Source organism: Brachycentrus maculatus, unplaced genomic scaffold, assembly GCF_059751285.1.
Source record: "Brachycentrus maculatus isolate JH-2025_06_01 unplaced genomic scaffold, ASM5975128v1 h1tg000247l, whole genome shotgun sequence".
Taxonomy (NCBI): Eukaryota; Metazoa; Arthropoda; class Insecta; order Trichoptera; family Brachycentridae; genus Brachycentrus; species Brachycentrus maculatus.
The window spans coordinates 479,498-495,088 of record NW_028280998.1 but is presented as its reverse complement, the minus strand read 5'-3'; the positions used below and the strand labels follow the sequence as shown (position 1 = coordinate 495,088).

Below are 15,591 nucleotides of genomic sequence, written 5' to 3'. Positions count from 1 at the left end.
AAATGAATAAAATGGCAGGACTATTATCTGGAGTGGGCAGTGTGGGACGTATGAGAGCGTTAATACGCCCGACTCGACAGTTTATTGTCATCAGACATAGATGTTTGTAAACAATTTGGATCAGAAAATAGCTCGTTTATTAAATAAATGGGTACATATGAAAATGTGATTTATTAGCGCTGAGAGGGGAGGAATACAGAGTAACTAATCATACAATAATAATAAACTAACTAACTAACTTACCATCACGCCGCTTCCCCGCAGGGGTAGGCAGAGAGAATCGAACGCCACACCACTCTGTCTTTGCAAACATTCTTCGCCTCTCCTACATTCATGCATCTCCTCATACATACCCGACGATTATTACGACTCCTGACCCGGCCGCTTTCAAGTATTTGATATACCTGATTGTGCCAAGTTTTAAGTTATAATGTATATCGCTCACTCCTTTCAAGAACGTCATAAATCAAAAATCGTCAATTTTCAGTTGTGCATGTTTTCGGAATGCCCAGAAAATGTACTATATCATAGCCAGAGCCATATTTTTAACTTAATATTTACCCGATACAGGGCAGAAAGTGTTGTTCTTGCATTTTGAAGAAAAGGTATTGTTTAATTATTTTTTTTTAAAATACTAAATATTTTTCAAATGGAGAAAAAAACCTTCAGGTTTTACCTAAAAAGATTTTATGCACAGTAAAAAGTTCGATGAGTGGCTTGATATTTATTTTTAATACATTGTATTCTATTTTACAACTTTAAAAAGGCTCTCCTGAAAAATCAAGTTTTTTGATTTATGACGTTCTTGAAAGGAGTGAGCGATATACTTATGTACATTTGAGTTATCATGTACAATAATATATAAGTTTTAAGTTATGTGCAATAATAATACTTAAAGTAATAATAATAATAATAAAAAATAAGTAAATAAATAAAAATAATAATTTTGAATCATTTATATAGCGCCATTTTCGTAAAATACCGGGTAGTATGTATTTTACGCAGACGTGAATAATTACATTTTTCGCATCTCAACATGGCCGATCACCTTTCTTTCGTGTGTTGATGATCAAGATAACACTGCGTTTATATGATGCAGTGCCTTATGCACCATTGGAGTGCGGATAGAGGTTTGAAGGAGAAGAGATCCGACCTTACTTATTTGTTATTTTCAGAATATTTTGAGTACTTCGGAATTTAAGCGGAGCAAATCCAGAACTTGTGGACAAAAATTTGTACATACTTAAAAATATTGTGTGATTGAAACCTTATCAACGCATTATTTTCCGCCCATTGGGCATCTGTTTTCATAATCACGTTATTAAATTTGATTTCATACGATGGATGTATGTATCAGTTATCATAATTTAGACTTGCGATTGAATTGATTGGAATTTAGTGATCAGTTGAAATTATTCAGTCGCAAATGAAGGAATTCAGTTTTTGGTCTGAATAAATTTGCCATTTTTGATATTGTGTTGAGATTTTTTTCAAAACATGTTGGTGATTTTGTTGATGTTGCTATGTGCTACAGGATCTCACCAGTTGAAGAAGATTTGGATGCAGAATTTGAACTTTGACAATCCTGCAAATTGGAGCCCTCGAAGGATTCCATGTTCGGCTGATCGCATTGTATACCCCAAAGACACGGTGTCACATGTATGTCAGTGTGCCTATATATTTTTGGAATTTTCCAACTAGTGGAAAGTACATCTAAAGATATAAAACAACGATGAAACTGTTCGGCTGTCCAAACTCAAAACACAGTAAGGGACATTTTTTTTGTAGAACGTCTTTTTTGCATTTTTGGGCTAAGTAGATTCTACATAGCAAAAATGCAAAAAAAAATTACTATAAAAAAATGTCCCTTACTGTGTTTTCAGTTCGGACAGCCGTGTTATTATAACTATTTAAATAACTGTTACGACTACTCGGCTATCCAAACTCAAAACACAGTAAGGGACATTTTTTGAGGTACAATTTTTTTGCATTTTTGGACTAAGTAGATTCTACTTAGTCCAAAAATGCAAAAAAACGTACTACAAAAAATGTCCCTTACAGTGTTTTAAGTTTGGACAGCCGTACTGTTTGAATAACATTCTATTTTAACTTTTAAAAGAACTATTTATTTGACTGTTTAAATAACTGTTGAAATATTTTCTCTCGATCTTTATCCGCACCCAATGGTGCATGGGGAACTGCATCGTATAGCAGCAGTGTTATCTTGATCTTTAAGAACACGAATGAGAGGTGATCAGCCCTGCGTTTCAGATACCAGTCTAGGGTGATATTAAATAAAATTTTGAGTAATATAAATTCTTTTACGTTTATTTTGATATTTATTTAATGTTATATAAATTACGAGGCAGGGGTTGAAAACCATGATTTCAGTTTTTTTTTGACAAAATGAATTTAAGCAGTGTTTCATGATAATATTTACATTATTTATTGTAACTGCAGACAGCTGGTAGAATTCCAAATTGAATTGTTGGATAATATATCCAAAATGAAACAAGGTTTATTAGATTTGAATTCTACATTTATTTATGTATATGTTTACAACATTTTGAGTGTGTCCAAATACTTGTTCACAAAATCTGGAATGTTACACGTGTGTAAAGTGATCACTTAAACCAGCCTATGACGGTCGTCAGCCCCGTAAATGCCCAGACTTCCATATTCTTCTTCATCTTTGATGAGATGTCAAAAAATAATATGTATATGTTAATACGTGAAGCGTTTCGTCATATAAAGACATTATCAAACACTGATAATGGAGTGGAATAACACGGAGTGTTTGATATTGTCTTAATAAGACGAAACGCGTTACGTATTAACATATACAAAAATAAATGTACAATTCAAATCCAATAAACCTTGTTTAATTTTGGATATATTACCCAACAATAATATTTACATGTAAAATATGGTGACGATTTTCAGCAGCTTTTTTTTATTTGCTATAGATATGGATTACCAAGCTATATTTAAATAATATATGGGAGAATCTGAAACCTATCAGCGGAAGCTAAACTGGCAGTGCACAACGGAGTCCTGGTTCCAACTCTAATGTATGGAAGTGAAACATGGAGTTGGCAAACGAAGGATGAAAGTAGACTGAATGCAGTCGAAATGCGATCTCTCAGAAGATTGTGCGACACAACGATGTATGATAGATGTGCGAATAGTGAAATAAGGAAGGAATACAAAGCTGAGATAAGCTTTATCGATAAAATTAAGAAAGGTGTGTTGAGATGGTTTGGACACGTAGAACGAATGAGTGAGGAAAGAACGGTAAAACAGATTTATGAGGCGAATGTAAGTGGAAAAAAGAGCAGAGTAAGACCGAGAAAAATATGGCACGATCAGGTATGCCAAATACTTGAAAGTGGTCAGGTTAGGAGTCGTAACAATCGGCGGGTATGTATGAGGAGATGCATGAACGTGGAAGAGGCGAAAAATGTTTGCAAAGACAGAGTGGTGTGGCGTTCTATTCTCTCTGCCTACCCCTGCGGGGAAGCGGTGTGATGGTTAGTTAGTTAGTAAGTTTAATTTTGGATATAAATCCCAACAATAATAATTTACATGTAAGATATGGTAACGATTTTCAGCAGATTTTTTTATTTGCTATAGAAATGGATTATCAAGCTATATTCCAATAATATATGGGAGAATCTGAAACCGTTGGTTGACAACTTCTACCGCACATTTGTAAGGGGACGTCCGGTATTCTCTGAAATATAAAGTATTCAAAACATCTAAATATTTAAGTATTCTAAATCTAAATATCTAAGTTTCTACGTATTCTAAGTATGTAAGTATACAAACTATTTAAGTATTTAGTATTTTAATGTCCGCCTCCGTAGTGTAATGGTCAGCATGCTCGGCTACCGTTCTGGAGGTCCCGGGTTCGATTCCCAGGGGGGGGTCAAATAAATATAAGTGATTTTTTCTCTCTAATATTTATACAATATTACCCTGGACTGGTACCTGATCACCTTTCCTTTATGTGTTAACGATCAAGATAACACTGTGTTTATATGATGCAGTGCCCTATGCACCATTGGGGTGCGGATAAGGGTTTAAAAAAAGTATTCTAAGTATCTAATTATTTAAAAAAAACTTTTATTTGTTAACTATATACATACATATAAATACATTCATACATACATTCATTTTAAAATCTATAAAGGTAATTAACATTTATTTTTTTTAAACGTTCACCTAGTCACTTTGTGTGCCTTGTCGGTGGAGTTCTTCAAATATACGTTTTTTTCTAAGTATCTAAGTGTTCTTAGTACCGTTTGCCAGGTATACCTCCCTGATCGTGAGGTGCCGCTGGAAGGAGTGGAGCTCCCGTGGGATGGGGAGCTGCAGTTCGCGCCTCACGGGGGTCTCCTGTTCGGGGGCCGCATTCCAGGAGACGACTGTCCAGGGGAACGTGTCCTCTTCACTGACAAGATCCTACTATCGTAAGAGCTGAGACATACTGTTTCATAACGATACTATAATACAGTGAAACCTCTATCTATCGTTCCTCGAATAATCGTTTTCCCGGATGTGTCGTTTAATTCTTCTATCCCGAATTCATTTCATACAAGATAGATCGCATCAATCGTTTCTATCTACCATTTTACCGCATTCATCGTTTGAATCAGGCTGCACATTTGACATATTTTGTCTGTTTTTTTTTACATTCTTCTTAATTTTGTTACAATCGATGACAATATTCCAACGTGTGGGATAGAAACTATAAAAAAAAAACTTGTGGGACTTAAGGTTGACAGATACAGCAGAGGTCGATATTGATGAAGAGGAACCGCTGCCTGTACTTTTATTTTCAAAAGCATGCACACTCTTTTAAAAATTAAAAGCTTTCTACTTAGCACATTCAATAACTGATGCCTAAAAAACATATATTTGCAAAGACCAAAATATACTGTTGATTTACGGAAATAAAACAGTCAAAAAACAAATGTCCATCAAAGATTATTTACAATGCAAGAAACTTTAATATTTTTTTGGTTATGTAAAATAAATACATTTATTTGCATCTAAAATTTGTATTCTGCTTAGAATTTGAACCTAGCCATTGTTATGCAGATTGGGAGGACGGTATCTTTACTCGATTGTATCTTCTTGTGTATTGACTTCTTAATCCCGCATTCATTGTTTTCCCGCATTCATGGTTTATTTTAATAGGTCCCTTTAGAAACGATAGATTCCATATTCCATATTGAATTGTTGGGTAATAAATCCAAAATAAAACAAGGTTTGTTGGATTAAATTCTACTTTTATATGGATATGTTAATACGTGACGCGTTTCGTCTTCTTAGGACATTATCAATTAATTAATTAATTAATAACCATATCCGCTCCCTAGGTGGAGCATATGGAGTCCACAAACTGTCTCCAGGCTTTTCTGTCGGCTGCCAGCTCCCTTGCATCCTCCCAAGTCAGATCCGCGTCGCGAAGTTCTGACGAGAACTGCCGACGAATTGTCAGCAATGGTCGTCCTGGGCGGCGCGAACCTGATGCCTTGTAAAAGAGGCAAGCTTGATTAAGGCTCTCAGGAGGCATGCGGAGTACGTGGCCAAGCCAACTGAATCGCCTTTTTTTGACGACAGTTGTGACCAAGATTTGCTGCGTCCTACGCCGTATCTCTTCATTCCTCACAAAGTCAAACCACCGCACGCCTAAGATTCTCCGCAAACACCTGTTCTCAAAGCTTAGTACACGGCTGCTTTGGGCCCTTGTAAGGTGCCATGTTTCACAGCCGTATAAGAGAACAGGAGCAATGCAGGCATTGTATAGGCGGCATTTGGTTTTCACCGAGTATAAATCCGATCTCCAGACAGCCTTCATACTGTTGAATGCGGACCCAGCGAGTCCTAATCGCACTCCCAGTTCCTTTTGAAGGCTGCCATTTTCAGTCGCGTACACTCCCAAGTACTTGAAACTCTCGACCCTTTCGATGCGCTGGTTACTCAACGTCAAGGGTTGTTGGGCATCTAGGCATGAGCTGTTGCACAACACATGGGTTTTTGCAACATTTATTGTAAGCCCCATGTGCGTAGAGTACCTATTTACCCTGTCGACGATCAATTGAGGACCCTCGACGGAGTCATCAATTAAAACAGCATCATCTGCGTACTCTAGGTCGCAGAGTTTCCGGGAGGGGGAGATGGATATACCTCGGTCAGATGGTAATGACTTTCGAAGAATGAAATCCATGAGGATAATGAAGAGAAACGGTGCAAGGACGCAGCCTTGTCTGACTCCGGTAGAGACCCCAAACCAATCCGTGACAACATCGTCAACTCTCATTCGACATTCACTATTGAGGTGAAGGGACTTAATTAGCTCCACTAATTTCGCAGGCACCCCATAAGCTTCCAGTACTTTCCAGAGTGTGGGCCTGTGCGGACTATCAAACGCTTTCTCATAGTCTACAAAACACATCGCCAGAGAACTGTTAAATTCCTGGCTCTGCTGTAGAATGTGGCGAATATTATGGATTTGATCCGCACAGGACCTGCCAGGCAGAAACCCTGCCTGGTTTTCTCTGAGCACCTGCATAATGGGGGCTCGGATTCTCTGCAAGATTACGTGGGCAAGCACCTTCCCAGGTACGCTGAGTAGCGTAATGCCGCGGTAGTTGTCACAGTTGAGTGGATCACCCTTCTTATGTAACACGGTAATCTCCCCATTTACCCAGTCTCTAGGGCATCGCTCTTCTTCCCACACACTGGACATTAATTGGTGTAAAGGGCCAATAATGCCAGTAACGCTGCATTTCAAGAATTCCGGGTGGATACCATCAACACCAGGGGCAGTCCCATTTTTCAATTTCGACACGGCAGCTATAATTTCTGCCTGTGTCGGTGGACCATCAGGTATGGCGACCGCCCGCGGAATGCTTGACGCAGCCTCCGTGGGAATATCGAGGATGATTGGAGGAGGAGGGCGATTCAAGACCCTGTGGAAATGATCACGCCATATTTCCTTTATACGATCCGCGTCAGATTCGGTAACTCCATTTGTGTTTTTCACAGCTCCAGGGGTTACCGAATTCTTTCCGCAGATCTTCCTTGTTATTTGGAATAATTTCCGCGTGTCATTTCCTTGGGCAGCATGTTCCGCCGTTACAATAAGAGAATCGAGATGACGGCGCTTATCGAGTCTGCATGATCGTTTGACTATACGATCTTGGCGCTTGTAGTCATCTCTGAGGGTGTCCAGTTGGTAGGGGTCACTTTCACTGTCCCTCAGTGCTTTTAAGTGAGCGCGCTCAGCCATCTTTCCCCAGGTCTCATCTGACATCCAATGGGGTCTTTCTCCTATCCTGGGGCCAAGAACCTCATTGGCGGAAGAGTTGAGAGCCGATTTGAGACTAGCCCACTGTGCCTCAATCGAGTCAACATTAATGGGCTGAGGATCGGTGTCTTGCTGGACACGTTGTCCGACCGTTTCCTCGAATCTCAATCTTATTTCGGCACTCTTCAACTTGTCTAAGTTGATTCTCTTCCGCCGAGGACATCTCGGCAGACGTTTGAGCTGCAGACAGATTCTTCCGACGAGTAACTCGTGATCACTATGAATGTCGGCCCCTCTGTAGGACCTGACATCGAGGACATTATCAAACACTGACTAAAAACATTTACAAAATGTTCTTATATACTAACTTAATATTCACAGAAATCCACATTATCCACCGAAATACCCACCATTATATGTACCTACTCCTGGACCTAATAATAGCAATTATTGTTAGCATATAAGGACATTTTGTAAATATATTTAGTCAGTTTTTGATAATGTCTTAAGAAAACGAAACGCGTCACGTATTAACATATACATAAATAAATGTAGAATTCAATCCAACAAACCTTGTTTTATTTTGGATATATTACCCAACAATGATTTAAATATGGTTGGCCCAGTCCAACAATGCGTTTGTTTCTCTTTTCAGTTGGGAAGATCCAGAGAGCTGGATAAGTTTCGACGAGCAGAACCTTCTGGTGCAGTGGGGGCCCTCAGTACCCCACATGCAGCGCCTGCCCTGCGAGCGAGATGACGTCATCTTCCCCATAAGCCACGCCATAGCTGTGGAACTGCCCAGCGTGGAGCAGAGAGTCAGAAGCATCAAGTACGAAGGAGAGGTACATATGAACAGAACAGCATTTATAGCAAGGGTGGCTAACCCGCGGCCCGCGGGTCGCATGCGGCCCGCCGGGTGTCTACTTGAGACCCGCGGAGCAAATCACACATTTTTTCCTTTAGTGTACACAAAACCACCAAAAGAACATTCCATCGTGCGTAATTCGTATAATATCCCATATATGGGAGTATTTCACTATCCTGGCAATTTCAAGACCCATAATGGCGTCAAGTAGTAAAGACGTTGGACTAAAGAAGAGAAGAGTAACAGAAGAACTGAGTTCTTAAGACAGACGGATTATAAACTATTTTTTTGTGGAATTAAAAAAAAATGATATGCAATAACTGGTATGCAATAATTCCGTTTCTATCTTGAAAAAGTATAACATTAAACGGCATTAAGAGGCTAAACATGCATTTATATATATATATATATATATATATATATATATATATATATATATATATATATATATATATATATATATATATATATATATATATATATATATATATATATACATACATTTGTATGTATATCTTGTTTGCTTTGAGAAATAAAATTGAGTTTTTTTTATGGCCCAGTAGGAAATCTCATTTCTAAAATCTGGCCCGGCTACTGAAAATGTTGGCCACCCATGATTTATAGTAAATAAAAAATATATGTGATACTAATTAACTAACTAACTAACCATCACGCCGCTTCCCGCCGAGATAGGCAGAGAGCCACACCAATCTATCATTGCAAACAATCTTCGAATCTTCCAAGTTCATGGATCTCCTCATACATACCCGCTGATTATCAAACTATTGATCTAAGTATTTCAATACTTAATCATGCAAAGTTTTCCTGTATCTTCCTCCGCTTCTATTACCAACCACATTCGCCTCATAAATTTGTTTTACTGTTTTTTCTTCACACATTTGATTCACATGTCCAAAACCATCTCAACACACCTTACATAATTTTATCGATAATGCTTATCCTCAGTCCCGCATTCTCTCCTAATAACAGCATTCAAACATCTGTCATACACCGTTTTGACGCACTTTTGTCTGAGAGATGGATGTCTGAGCATTTCGACTGCATTCAGTTTACTTTCAACATTCTTTTGCCAACTTCATGCTTTATTTCTATACATTAGGGTTGGAACCAGGACTCCATTTTGCACTGATAGTTTAGCTTTCGCTGAAAGGTTTTCATTGTTACACACATAATATATATTTATGTATGTGATAAAACGTGTGTAAAAAAGGGGTGGAGTTTGACTAGCAAAATAATGTACTAGAATTCGTTTACCTCTTAAGGTTACTAATAAACCATATGATGCAGTGCAGCATCGGGCGCGGATAAGTGTTTGAAGATGAACCTTCAAGGTTACCAACGAACACCCAGGAGTAGGCCGAGGAGAATAGAACGCCACACCACTCTGTCTTCGCAAACATTCTTCGACTCTTCCAAATTCATACAACTACATACATGAAGATACATACATACATAAACTAACTAACTAACCATCACGCCGCTTCCCCGCAGGGGAAGGCAGAGAGAATAGAACGCCACACCACTCTGTCCTTGCAAACATTCTTCGCCTCTTTCACGTTCATGCATCTCCTTATACATACCCGCCGATTGTTTCGACTCCTAACCTGACCACTTTCAAGTATTTGGCATAATTGATCGTGCCAAGTATTTCTCGGTCTTCCTCTGCTCCTTTTTCCAATTACATTCGCCTCGTAAATTTGTTTAACCGTTCTTTCCTCACTCATTCGTTCTACATGCCCAAACCATCTCAACACCTTTCCTAATATTATCGATAATGCTTGTCTCAGCTTTGCATTCCTTCCTTATTTCACAATTCGAACATCTATCATACATCGTTTTATCGCACATTCTTCTGAGAGATCGCATTTCGACTATATTTCGAGATTCATACATACATACCGGCCAATTGTTCCTTCTCCTGACGTTATTTTATATTCCTGTACGTTATTTTCGGTATTTTTATAAGGATTTGTTTCCTCCTTGTTTGACGCGTGTTACAGCTCATCGGAAACAGCGAATGGCAGCAACTGCTGGCCAGCGAGTCGTCGCTGTCGGCCTTCCACCCGGGCATGTACTCGCCCTCGCCCTCCGTGGTGGTGGGGCCCCCGGGCGGCTCGGGGCTCTGCCAGGCCAGGACTCCCGAGTGGATGTGCTCCCACGTGACCTGCCCCCCTCCGGACTGCTTGAGCCCCATTCGCCCCATCGATCACTGCTGCGATATATGCGGTAGTGGAATTAATTTAAATATATTTATAAATATATATATATATATATATATATATATATATAAAGTCGCAGTTATTTACACATTTTTAGGTCACGTATGCCGAGATATGATTTTTTATTTACAACATTTTGAGTGTGTCCAAATACTTGATCACAAATCTTGATTATTTCCAATTAGCAGTTATTTTTAAATTATTAATTTAATATTTATTTTACCTCCCTTGGGAATCGAACCCGGGACCTCCAGAATGGTAGCCGAGCGTGCTGACCATTACACTATGGAGGCGGATAAAATAATAAATGTAATATAATATAACAACGATCAATATAAAAATATCCTCAATCCATATTTATTTATAAATGATGAATTTAACACCGATTCGGTGCTTTTTACATCGTTTGGGTGTATTTTTTTACTGCGCAGGTGCCGTGATAGTTCTGGAGACCGAAGATCCCGTCGGGCGGGATCTCGTCTCGCGGGCTCTGGCCAGCACAGGCGAGCCGGTCGAGGACATGGACTGGTGGGTGGGCAAGGTGGCGCGATGGGGGCCCGACGTGTCGCGGGGGGCCGAGCTGGTGACGCAGCTGGTGCTCATGGACGGCGCGGAGTACGAGGGCACCAGCTCCCGCCTGGCCCCACTCGTCAGGGACTACTTACGAAAAGGTAGAGCGCATTTCTTACCACTTACTGCGTACAGCACATTCTGTTAATAATAATAATAATAACACCCTTATCCGCACCCCAATGGTGCATAGGGCACTGCGTCATATAAACGCAGTGTTATCTTGATCGTTTACACATGAAGGAAAGGTGATCAGCCCTTCGCTTCAGGTACCAGTCCAGGGTAATATTGAATAAATATTACAGTGAAAAAATCACTCATATTTATTTTTACCCTCCCCTGGGAATCGAACCCGGGTCCTCCAGATTCACCTGGGTCATCCCTTCGAATCATGTTATCTTCTGCAGCATTTGTGAACAAATATTTAGACACACTCAAAATATTAAAACATATTATATACCTATATTATTTTTGGTTGACAAAATTTTCTTATTAACGAGTTTCAATGTATTTTGTATACCTTAATGTATCAACAAATTGTATTTTTGCTTTATTCAGAGTTGAAGCTGCAGAATGATCTCAAGCTGCAAGTGGCAGGAATGGCCTGGCGAGGGGAGGGTGCCACCCAGGGGGGGTGGGAGGCGGCCGTCATGCTGCTTGCCATACTGGCAGCACTCGCAGCCGTCTTGCTCTACTATTACCCTCCGAGGCGTTCATTCCCATTCGGGTAATGTTGCATATACATATATATATATATATATATATATATATATATATATATATATATATATATATATATATATATATATATATATATATATATATATATATATATATATATATATATATATATATATATATATATATATATATATATATATATATATATATATATATATATATATATATATATATATATATCGTAGTAATACAGGGAAAATGACCAAGTGCATTGTTTTACAAAAAAGTGATCATTGACTATTTGACATCTTACTAGCTTAATATTGCCGTGAAAAATTCTCAAAGGAATTTAAACTTGGAAGCATAATACTTGTTTAAAATGACTAACTGCATTGGTGTTTATTTTCTTGGCAAGCAAAAGTGAGTTAAATGGCCCTCCTGAACATTTTACGTTTTGGTAGTTGGTCACTTTCTCCTGTACGACTACGATATATATACTATTTTATTTTTTAAAGGAATAACCCACAAAGCCCCTACTTTAAGAGGCTTGTCTGCAGGTAGCATAGCAAGGGTGGGGAAGGTAAATGTGAAAACTACATCATAAACACCCAGACCACTTGAAAATAAATCTTTCCTGAATTCATTTTGCAATTCGCAGTCGAGCTTGTACCTAACTACGCCACGGCACTTCATAATTTCGTCACGATAGCGTGAATATAGTCACAGTTATGCTGCAGAAGGGGTTGCCAGTAAGAAAAGACAAATGATGCCTTATCGATTATAATTAAGTACCTACTCATAATCTTGCCATGACAGCATGAATATGGTGCGTTTTAGAACGAAAAAGATTGCCAGTAAGAAAAGACACATAATGCCTAATTTATTACTTTTAATCTTGTTAAGACAGCGAGAATACAATTGCCTTTATACTGCAAAAAAGTTTGCCAGTAACAAAAGACAAATAATGCCTATTCGATTCTAATTAAGTACCTACTTAGGGAAAACACACGCAGTTTTTCAGTATGACCATAAGTGCAATGCACTATTAAATTTACTAACATCTACGTTTCAGATTTAATATCGAGTATTTTTTTGTACAATGGAAATTTCCCGCTAAAACTATCTCCAAACAATCTTCTATGCTTCCGCGCATGCGCAGATGAGTTACCCTGCATATAAGTTTGCAAATAAATCTGTTCCATTCCTTGGAACGGTGACACGAGCAAGACAGACTACAGACTCGTAGGGCCAAATCATGCGTTAGAACAGTACGGATAATACATTTCTCGCGCATGCGTAAAAGTGACAAGTTATATTATATAACTTTAAATATGCGTAATATAATCTGTGATGCAATAAATTCATAATATAATTTAATAAAATTAATGTACAATGTTAGCGCTACTGATACCGACAGTACGCACACCCCCTCACACCAATATGACAAGTTAACGCGGCTTTATTAAGCAATTTAAAAGTAAACAGTTATTTTGAAAATGGTGGAAATATTTTTTTGCAATAAATGTTGCAATAGCTTTAAGAGGATAAAATAAAGCAGAAGATTGAGTATTTTCAAAAATTTAATTGTTTTTTAAAATATTTTTTAAAAGAATTTCCTTCGGCTTAATTTATTGTCTCGGAAACTTCTTAGACCATCCAAAATAATTAGTTGAATGCAATTTTAGACGTTTGTCACGAGAAAATTTAACAATTTTTTTTTGAAGTACTTATTTAACGCTCTCCTTATCATTAATCGTTCATTTTGTGTAATAATAAAAGTAATAATAATGAATTTGGATAATTTATACAGCGCCATTTTCGTAAAATACTATATTAAGGGCGCTTCAGTGTAATACTACTTAAAAACACTACTTCATGGCTACCAGTTTCGGAATATTCATTCCATCATCAGGTCAAATATAAACTAAAGTTATATTGTCATGGTCTCCTATTTATATAAAACAAAAATTATTACCATTATCTTTGAAATAGTCATATGGAATGATTATTCCGGAACCGGCAGTCATGTTTTTAAGTGGTATTACAAAAAGTGAATGATGAATGATGAATGATAAGGAGGGTGTTTTATTACCATACCACAAAGTCAACAATACTTTTAATATACAAAATACAGACCGATTTACATACCACCATTTTGAAATGAAATGCACTGCCGTAATTTCGGTCACTGGCCACCTGATGTAAAGCAAAATGATGCACAATCACCACTCTCCATTGCAAGAAAGGACATCTGCTTTCAGGTCGTCCAGTTTCGCTCGATTCGACAATCGTTCGAGAGAGGGTAGCCTGGTCATTGGCATTTCCCAATTGTCGCTGGACAAGGCTTTTGACAATCCCATGTATGCAGCGACAACGAGTTACAAACAAGATGTAAGTATGTGATTCAAGCAATATTTTTCTCTCATTAGCAATAATGTAATTCACCCTGAGGTCCCTCCCTTAAGACATTTGCATCCTACCCAAACATATTTCACTCCTATGTCCATGAATCTGGAGCGCACGACTGATCACCCTGCCTTCTTATAATCACAATGAAGTTAACACCGATCCTTTTTGACGCAGTGCCCTATGCACTAGAACATGACGGAATCTTGGTAGGTAATACTGGCTTCAGGAGTCAAATGGGCAATAATAGATTGTTGAAACCAAATAGCAAATGTTTTTTACACATAATGCATTTAAGGGGATGTTGAAATAGCCGCTTCAAACATTTTTCCCGGTATGGGTACTTTAATAATTATTCCACAGTTCCAAAAGATTTTATTATTTAATTACAAAAATACTTCAATTTCATACTGTTTCTGTGAGCCTAAACGGCTCATTATTAGAAATAGGTATCAAATTGTGGTAGAGCGGGTTTGAACCAAGAAACTCTGACTCAAGAGTCCGCGCACTAACTGCGAGACCACAACCCGACACATAATTATTATCACACACTGTTTATAAATGTATATGTACATTTTTATTTTTATTGAATAGCTTTAAAAATTTATTTCTAAATCCTTTTTAAAAATCTGATATCATTTTATGATCCATGCACAAAAGTAAATATAAACATATTGTTCTATATTCGATAATGTTTGCATCAAATTTTCAGTTGCGGAAAAAGCCGGAACATTTTGAAGAGGCCCTCGAGGTGAACGAAACTAATCCAGATTTAGCCGATTCAACTGAAGAAGAAGACTTGCAAGAAGAAACTGTATTTGAAGAATAATTCACTTATTTTATAATAAATAAGACTGGAAATTGTAAAAAATCTTTAATAAATAATCAAATATCATTTATGTTTCAAGTAGCAGGTACCTCAGAGGACCCACGCAACCCATTCGGTTGCGGTGGTGGCTGAAATGGTCAGAAAGAAGATATTTGGTACTTTCTGACCACATTCAACTGCCACCGTGACCAGAATTATCATATGGGGAGATCCTACTTTAACCCGATCATTGCATCTCAAATCGGATGTAACCACTGACTTTTTATTACAGTAACAGGTATGTAAAGGTGGAGACTGACCGGAGAATTTCGTCGTAACGTAACATCGTAACGTCGCTAGCGGCGAGCGCTCCGACTATGGATGGAGCGCTCGGCTCGCTGTACTGACTAAACGAATGCTCGAATCATAGCGTGTTACGTTACGACGAAACGGCTCCGGTCAGTCCCCACCATAAGATATGAACTAGAGATGTGACCAATGTGTAACTGTTATTTTTTCAATTATCTGATTGGGATTGTATTCATGACTTTTTCTCTGTTCATATTTCTTTCCAGCTTCAATGTACAATGTATAAATTATATTTTCATGTAAGTAGTATAAATAATTAAGTACGTATAAGATTTAATCATACTAATCATTATAATGTCACAGTTCTGGCACAATATCAAAGGTGTCATCA

General features: G+C 38.0%; 1 protein-coding gene across 2 annotated transcripts; it reads left to right on the top strand.

Moving 5' to 3' along the window:
- The first annotated feature begins 1,404 nt into the window (after positions 1-1,404).
- On the top strand, positions 1,405-15,045 carry Amnionless (amnion associated transmembrane protein). 2 transcript variants are annotated; one of them, XM_088265500.1, is made up of 8 exons: positions 1,405-1,659; positions 4,312-4,472; positions 7,974-8,163; positions 10,208-10,433; positions 10,858-11,097; positions 11,555-11,723; positions 13,939-14,068; positions 14,796-15,045. In XM_088265500.1, exons 1-8 carry the CDS (start codon positions 1,498-1,500, stop codon positions 14,910-14,912), a joined length of 1,395 nt encoding a protein of 464 aa, XP_088121626.1. In that variant the 5' UTR covers positions 1,405-1,497; the 3' UTR covers positions 14,913-15,045. The 2 variants fall into 2 exon arrangements, with proteins under 2 accessions (XP_088121626.1, XP_088121627.1); XM_088265501.1 differs by lacking the exon at positions 10,858-11,097 and having other exon boundaries at positions 1,412-1,659.
- The last annotated feature ends 546 nt before the right edge of the window (positions 15,046-15,591 follow it).